The 9,109-nt window shown below is 39.0% G+C and overlaps 1 protein-coding gene across 1 annotated transcript in view; it reads left to right on the top strand.

The window, feature by feature from the left end:
- Tmsb4x (thymosin beta 4 X-linked) overlaps window positions 1–9,109 on the top strand; it is a 16,551-nt gene that overhangs the window by 1,973 nt on the left and 5,469 nt on the right. The window contains exon 3 of the mRNA XM_031384896.1: window positions 2,570–2,572. Within this exon, the coding sequence (XP_031240756.1) occupies window positions 2,570–2,572 (3 nt within the window). The remainder of the gene's footprint in view (window positions 1–2,569; window positions 2,573–9,109) is intronic.

The raw sequence follows: 9,109 nt of genomic DNA, 5'->3' as shown, positions 1-9,109 counted from the left end.
TAAAGTTTTAAAACCTGGTTGCCGTGTCTGCTTGGTGTCTGGTAGGAGTAGTTAAATGAGTGATAAAACCTTTGCAAAACTGCCTTGCCTCTTGGTCACTGGGACATAGAAGTGACAAACATAAACTGCCTTGACATCACAACCCTGGGTTAGCACAAGTCTGTGAAATACCTTGTCTATAGCAAATTATTGGGAGGTCATCATATGCTGATTGTGAGTTCCTAATGGGTTACATGAAAGATTTAATGAAAATATTTGAAATTGGTAAGCAGCCACTGTTGGAAGAAGGGGCTATGGAATGAAGGGGCAGCGGGAAGCATGGCCAGCCGGAGGAACTTATATGTAGTTAGAACCTTTTATGAGTTTTGGTAAGCCAACATTGAATTTATTACATATCACTCAAAACAAAAGGTGATGGTTCAGCACATTAACATTAGGTATCAAAATTAACTTGGCTAACCAACTATCTGGTATTGAACGGGTGGAATTTAGGACAATCCTGAAAAGTAAAAGTAAAGATCACGTTTTAGTATTTGCTTTAGAAAGGAATTTAGAACTTGTTTGTCCTCATCTAGTGGCCAGTTTACAAAATCAAGCTCAATATTTAAAATCAGCTTTATAAAAATAAACTTGTTTATCATTAAATAATGATTTGAACTTGGTGAAATCCTAATAAGGAATGCTTGGGCTTAGAGGACAAATGCAGGACAGGTGAAATCTGGGCCAGATAACCATCAGCTAACCCTAAGGGCCTGAGTCCTCCCTAATCTTCAGTCATCTGAGCTGCATATTTAATTGGAGGGTACAAGCAAAACCCTTGTTCTGGCCAGGCCACAACATGTAGAAAGAGAGGAAAAATGAGCTATCAATTTTTAACAGTAAAATGAAGGTACTTGAAGCTCCATGATAAATGACTCAGTTCTTTACGAAGGTTGCAGATCTATTAAGCCAAATACAGCAATATTTTAAGATCACTAGCTCACCCACTATTTCAGCAAGGCTAAAACATACAATGCAAATGTCCACAGGAGGAACTTCTAAAAACTAGCTTGTGAAAATACCGGTTTGTAGGGTGGGTTGTGCATTACTAAACCCAGTTGATTTCCTTTGCTCAACATTTCCTTTGAGAAATGCACATGAAACCACGGCCCTGTGGTTTAGACAATCGAGGAGACCATCAGTGAACAGGCCTTTATCTGCCTGTCGGGTAAGGATGTGTGGATATGTTAGCCACAGCTCATTCATCCTGTGGAGAGGAGACTGAGCAGCCAGCACAAAGGTACTGGGGGTGGAAGTCCTCTAGCCTTGACATTTCTTTGCTGACCTACAAGGCAGTTTAATGAAAATGTCCAAACCCACAAAGAGAAAACAGACACATGCAAATTTTTGCTCTGTGCATTTTCTAAAGGATGCAAGATGAAAAAAATTAGAAAAAAGAAATCACGAATTCCAGGGTTCCTCAATTTAAAAAAAGGATGGGGAAAGGAGTGGTTCAGAAAGGTCTGTGATGGAAAAATGGCATTTCTAGCCTAGAAAGACCAAGACAAAAATGTAGCAGGGACAAAAACACACAGAGTTAGAAATCTAGGCCTGGGCATGTAGCTATATTAGTAGAGTGCTTGCCTAATATGCAGGAAGCCTGAGGTTTTGATTCCTAGCACTGCATTAAACCTGGCATGGTGGTGGAGGCAGGAGGATCTTTCAAGGCCACCATCAGCTGCATAGGAGGTTTGAAGCCAGATTTGAGTACAAAGGATGCTGTCTCAAAATAACAAGAATGAAAGAAAATTAGAAATGACTGAATGCTGGCTCCTTACTGTGAGAAATGGGTACAAAGTCAGAAACAACTGCCCACACCATGAGATACTGGAATTTTGGTAAAATGCTACTTAAATAGAAGAGAGTCCTTTGCTGCTGTTTTGTTGTGGTTGTGATAATGGTGGGGTATTATTACTATTTTGATTTTTAAATTTTTTGATAAAGCATTGTACATTCTTCCTAGGAGAGAATCTTTCAGAAGGGCTTGGAGGTCTTTAAGAATCAGTGGGGGAATTTATGTTTCTGCTACCTGAGCACTTAAGGTTGCACAGTATTTTCAGAGATGCTGGAGTTTCAACTAGAGACCCTTGTTAACACATCTTTGACTGGTCTCCTCCCAGAAGGAATCCTGCCAAAGGACCTTGTGTACATTGCAGGCAAACTGAACCTAGTGGTGCATGCATGTAATCCAGGACTTGGTAGGATAAGACATGAGGATCAACCTAAGTTTCAGGGCATTGTGGATGACATAGAAAAACTCCTGTCTCTGAAATAAAATAAAACCCAGATAAAATAAAATAAAACCCAGTTACAGAGTTTTGCAGTTCTGTAAACTTGGAACCAATCGAGATGAATAAAACCGAAGAAAAGAAGAGGCTCACTGAAAGACCCATGGATTGGAGCTGTTCTCAAATCTCACTAATTTTCAACTATTTTAGCTGTGTATATTTCAGTCTTCTAGTGGACGGACTTTTAAAGTTACTTTTCAGGAGAACAACACACTTTTGGTGGTGTGTGCAAAATGACTGAGCAAGTGTGGAAGTAGAAGGCACGTGAGGAGCCAAACAGTCCAACGTGCACACAGGCTCTCAGCCTCCCCAGGCTCCTTCCAGCCCTTCTAGCCACACCTAGGTTTTGTTGCCTATACACACACTGAAGAATCTGTTTATTTCTCTCAGAGAAGCATAATTCCTCAAGACACAAAACGGAATTTGTTTCTTTTTTTTTTCTATTTCTAAAAATATGAGTGCTATTCATGCTTACTAGAAAGAAGACTGCATTTTGGAAACTGTGTTACAGCCAAAAAGTAAATTTAAAAAAATCGTGAGTCTTCCTTAGCTCAAAATGTACATGTAAAACATTTTCAATAATGTAGAGAGCACCAAATGTTTCATTTTCCATAGCATCCCTCATGGGCCTAGTGTGAAAATAAGAAAAACATAGTAAGTCCTTTCTTTACTCTCACCCAGTATGCTCAGGTTTATATTGTTTTTTTTTTTTTAAGTTATTTGTAAAGTACATCTTTGTGAGCAGCTTACATTATAATCCAACAGAAAGAAACACACCATTTTGGGATCCATCTATATTTTTATTTGTGTATAATGAAAAAGGACACAATTACAACAAGCTTAAGATACAAATGTAGAAAGAACTGAAAACTGCATTCATCAGTTTATATTTTCCTCGGGCATTTGTACAGTCTTCTCTAGGCACATCATCTGGTTCCTGCCTTCCTCAATTGTGTAGACAGAGCTGTGCATGCTACTACTTTCTTTGGGTGTGTATTGTGTATTCTTTCCTGTTTAAATGTCTCGCATGATAAGAGGAACATTAGTTAGAGCTTTGCTCCTTAATTGATGGAGTCCTCATGCAATGTGCTTGCTTAGAAGTACTTTTGAACATGTGATTAATATTCTAAATAGCGCTATTATATTGTATGCTTTTTATGAAAAAAGTCATCAAGTTTAATTTAAAGAACACAAAAAGAAGGAGGAGGAGGAAGAGGAAGAAGAAGAAGACAGGGATGAGGAGGAGGAGAAAAGAGAAAGAAGAAAAATAAAAGCACCCTGGAAATGATGTTTATTAGAAGGCTGGAGAAAAAATAGTGATGACATTTAGCTTAAAAAATTCTAAGTTTCTTGCAAATCAACTTACTGCAAAGTGGAAGAAACCTAAGGTCATATTAAATATCACAATATATGTAGGCTCCTTTAATTGAATATCGTATACATTTAAAGGGACTATTATACAGAATGTCTTTCTTTCCTTTTTTTCTTTTCTTTCTTCCTTCTTTCCTTCTTTCTTTTTTTTGATAAGATCAATTATTTATTTCTGCCAACTCTAACTCTTTCAATTTGCCAGACAAAGAGCATTGGAATATTTCATTTAGTTTATTTACATATTTTTTCACCAATTTCTTTAGTGTACACAGTTTCTTCTATACTCTCCAACACTATTTAAATATTGGCCATAATCATTTCATCTCCTCTGAAACTCTGTCATTTCTTCTTTTTACTCACATTTCCTGATCCAGGCTGAGCTGGTAAGTTCCTTGGTCTCCCTTGTGGCATTTTATTTTGTTTTGTTCTGAGACAAGGGTCTCACTATTTAATATGGGCTAGCCAGGATTTCTCTGCTTCAGCCTCTACAGAGCTGAGACTTGAAACATCACTATGCCTGGCCCTTTAAAATATCTTCTGAAAGGATATATTTAGAGAGCTTTGAATACTAACTTGCCATTGACTTTGGTTAAGCTGATTTGAATCTGTAACTCCAGCCAGCAACATCCTCTCCACATTAAGCCAGAGTGATGGATCATTAGTTTACTCTAACAATATTTGCTGATTGTCTATTCCACATTGAGTATTTTATTTGCTACAGACATATACTCATAGGTAAAAAGCCATAGTCCCTGTCCTTGTGTGCTCTCCATTAATTAGAAGATACTGTTTTCATTTAACTTTGAGTAGAGAATGCAAAGACATCGCTCCCTTGGATTTCTAAATTCCATGTTTCAGGGGTTGAGGCAGAAATAGTAGAGGTTCTGGGCCATCCTGAGCTATATAGTGAGTTTAAAACCAGCCTGAGATACATGAGACACTGTCTTGAATAAGTAAATAAATAACAGACTGGTAAGATGGCTCAATAAGAGAATGTGGACAAAGGAAATGAAAAGGTGTCTGCCACCAAGCCTGACCACATGTGTTCCATCCTCAAGCCATGTATGGTACAGGGAAAGAACTGACTCCTGCAAGTTGTCCTCTGATCTCCATTTTTGTGCTCTAAACAAACAAACAAATGGAGGTAAACCCTGAAGTTCAGCCAGTCTAGCTAAAACTGCAGAATAGAAAGGTTCAGTGAGAGAACCTGTCTTTAAAGATAACACAGTGGAGAAGTCATTGAGAAAGATATATGAATATCAATCTCTGTTGTCTGCACAGGCCAACTTGAGTAAAGACACTTTCTCTCTCTCTCTACACACACACACACACACACACACACACACACGTGAGTTTTCCAGAGAAATAGTTCTTATTGTTAAGTCCATCTTCTGTTCACGTCTTCTTTTAAACTTAATTGTAAAATTGTTTGGAACAGAAACCATCACTGGAAAACAGGAAAGATGATATGAGCCTATAGTCTGAGTATTCTGAAGGTAGAAACAGGAAGATTAGCACAAATTTTAGGCCAGCCTTATCTATATCCATTAAGTTCCAGACCAGCTAAAGCTATATAGCAAGACTTTCTGAAAGAGAGGGGAGGGGAGGAGGATGAGGATAGAGAGGGAGAGGGGGAGGGGAAGGGGGAGGGGAGAGAGAGAGAGAGAGAGAGAGAGAGAGAGAGAGAGAGAGAGAGAGGAAGAGAGAGGTATCCAATGTTTGACCTTCATGGAATTTAGCAAGATCATGAGTGCTCAAAGCTATCCATAAGTACAGTACCTGATTGGCTGAGGAATAGGTCATATTTATTTAGTAGGATTCCACAGCTTCAAGTGTCAATGGAGAGGGTTAAGTGATGTTCATAATCTATTCAAAGCAGCATAAACCATTCCTGTCACATTATTGTCAAACCACAGGAAATGATGCTTTTCCTCATTACCACATTCAGCTCTGTAAGTGGCTGATAGCTTTGCCTTCACAGTCTTTCTGGTAGTGTTTTCTCAATTTAGAAACAAATATATTTCACAAGATTAATATATTTGTAAAATGCCGGAGGCCATGGGATTGTTTCTATTTAAAAGAGCAGCTTGCTTAGAAGTCAGAAAGAGTCATTTTTTTCTTCACAAACATTTATTGAGCGCCTATTGTGTACTCAACTCTTTCCTGGTTGCCAGGAACACAAAGTAATGCCTGATCTGGTACTGGGTTGATGTTAGAGGCAGACTCCAGGTGAATGAACAGTTCACGTACAGCATAAGTCAAGTGTGTTCATTCAGCAACTATTTCCTCTGATCCTATTTTTGTTCAGAAAAATCCTGGGCTGGGAGATGAATTGGAACTGGATTGGGAACAGCTGCAACACCTGCTAAAGGAGTTTGAAAATCACCCTTAGGGAAATGGGAGATATCAGAGTTGAATTCAGAGTCCTCATGAAGTGGCTTGTAACTCTCTGTTCTGCAATGTAGGCATAAGGAAGGTTGGGCAAGAAGAAACAGTCCATACTTGTCATCCCAAAAGCCGATTAAGATCCCCTTGTTACAGTAAGCTGGCACCAGGACAGAATAAATCTTACTGTGATTGGGATTTCTTCAAGGCTGTGTGAGCTTGTACTATCTCTAAATTCTAAACACTTTTCTGTGTTCATTTGCTACCAATTTTAGACTGATGTGAAGAGAAAAGCAATAGTTTTGAATATTTAAGATTAGATCAGTGTGTGTGTGTGGGGGGGGGATGTCTGTGTCTAAGGATTGCAGTCTATCAGATCAGGCAAAAGCTGGTCTTCAATCATGTATTAGGCTCCTGAATCTGCTACAACAATAATCACAATCTTCCGAGCCCAAAACAACACAAATGGGGTTGGAAGATTACTTGCCTACTAAATGCATGGGTCTATGGAAGGACAGACAGAAATTGAAGGGATGTTAAGCTGTATTACTTACTTCCCTCATTATGTGACAAAATAGCCAATTAAAAACAACTTAAGGAAGGAAAGTTTTATTTTGGCTCCTGGTTGAAAGAGAGACAGTCCATCATGGTGGGTGAGGCATAGCAGTGAAGATCTTTGGTGGTGGGAGTGTGAAACGACTGCTTGTTATATCTTGGCAGAATCAGGAAGCAAAGGGAACGATTGGACTATATCTAGACCCCAACTACAACTTTCAAAGCTGGCCCTAGTGATCCACTTCCTCCAGCTCAACTATACTTCCTAAAGGCACTATAACTTCTTAAAATAGAGCTGTCAGCTGGGAATCAGTGTTTTAAAAAACCTTGTGTGGACCATTTTACATGCAAACCATTATACACTTTTACTGACAAACCACTCTATCTTTCAAGGGCCAATAATAGAAAAACTTGTAGGAACTGTCATGGAATGGAATGAAAGGAATATCAAAGATTGTCTGTTGCCTGTGACTACAGACACGAATAACTCAGGTGTCGAAGAAGAAAATTGTACTATTATAGTAGGTTAAATTATCACCAAAGATGGGAAAAATACCATACAGGAGATAAATATATGCACCCTTTCCTAAATAAACATTTCCTAGTAGAATTTCCTTAAAAGTGAAGGTAAGTTACAGGACTTCTGTTGCATGATCTGCTGATGGAAAATGGTGAAGTTGCCAGGATCACTAAATTAAGACCAATCTAAACTAAATAAAGGAATGTAAAAAGTGAGAACTCTAGTTTGTGAAAGAGTAGTTGTAATAACTAACCTGAACTTGTGATTTCAACAATTGTTGGTAACTTGAATTCAAATGTGAAAACTCTGTGAGTTCATGTCTATAAGCATAAACACTTTAAGCCTTGTGTGTGTGTGTGTGTGTGTGTGTGTGTGTGTGTGTGTGTGTTGTATATTCTTCCAATGTTTCATTGGCTGTCTATAGGTTCTGTGCTATATATGTATGTAAGAACACAGGCATATATTAAGAATGGACACAGCTTTGGGAAGAGGAGGCAAGAAGACTTCCAACTCAAAGCCTAGCTGTGCAATAAAGAGACCCAGTATACAAAAACAAAAACAAAACAAAAGAAAAACAAACAAACAAAAAAAACAAGATGAACTCACATAGAATCAACATATTGGCAGCTACTGTTTTGATCCTTCATCCTCTGAAGAGTTGTTCTCTGTGACAGGCCATAAAGTTTCCCAGTAGAGAGATGGCTATCCAAAAGGAAGTCAGTTTAGGTCTGAAGTCCATCTTTCAGTGAATGAATTCTTCAGGTTGGAAGGATGCAAGGACAAAAGGATCTAACATAGACATTAGAAGCCATGTGCCCCACAGAAGGATGGAGAGTTTCAAGTCAGCCTGGACCCCATAATGAGACCCTCACTCAAAAAAAATGTGCGTAGGGAACTGGAGAAGTAACTGCTCACTAAAGAGTACTTGCTGTTCTATCAGAGGACTGAAGTTTGGTTCCCAGTACCTAAGCAGGGAGACTCATAACTACTTGAAACTTCAGCTCCAAGAGATTCAGTGCATCCCTCTGACCCTTGTGAGCACCTTCCCCGCCCCGTATATACACAAATGAATTTTGGACAGCTGGAATTTATCTTCTCTCACTTCTCCTGGAAGCTCACAACCAAGTACAGTGCCATCATTGTACATCTAGAATTTCTTAGACATTTTGCTTGGCCAAGGCCAGTTCTGACTTGCTGCCATGGTCACAGGTGTGTGCAGGTAAGATCCACTAGGGTGTGAGAATGAATTCTTGCTTTGAGTCACAAGGCCAGGTGAAGCAGAAGTGTGAGGGGCCCATGCCTAGCTAAGGGAAGCTGCAGAAGCAGCCAGATGGCTGCCATTTTAACCTCTACTCCCTGACCCCAGCTGTATAGGTATCAGGCCGCACTCTAAAGCTTGTTTTTCAAACTTCAGGCCTGGTCCCAGGAAATCAAGTTGATTTTTACCATCATTAAAAATAAGATACAAAACAAAACAACCAACCAAACAACAGTAACAAGACAAAACAAATTCATGAAAATAAATAGAACAAGAGTTACCAGATTCTGCTCCTAGGAGCTGTAAGAATCATTGAATCAAATTCCTGGGAATTATTTATGTGTGAGGGAGTAGGGGTATGTGCTTATGCATGCTGACATGTGATGTAAAATATTTCTCAGTGTGAGTCACAGCCACATTTGTCACGACTCCCATTTCTCAGCCTTTACCTTGCTCAAAACCTCATTTTCTTTTCTTTTTCTCCATCTGGTTTAGATGTCTAAACAATCACTTCATACAGGCTTTGAATCTGCTCTTTCTACACTCTGTTATAGCTGGCCTTCATACCCCTAGTCCTGAATCCACTCGACTAGACTATTTTCCAATCTTAAGCTACACTTTCAACCACTAGCAGATAAAATGGTATACTTTCCTATACTGCTGCCTCTAAACTTGTTGCTTATCTCTTGTCTT

The sequence above is a fragment of the Mastomys coucha genome, chromosome X (genome assembly GCF_008632895.1).
Source record: "Mastomys coucha isolate ucsf_1 chromosome X, UCSF_Mcou_1, whole genome shotgun sequence".
In the NCBI taxonomy this organism is placed as follows: Eukaryota; Metazoa; Chordata; class Mammalia; order Rodentia; family Muridae; genus Mastomys; species Mastomys coucha.
The sequence above is the reverse complement of the archived record's forward strand: the minus strand, read 5'-3'. Positions and strand labels throughout refer to the sequence as shown.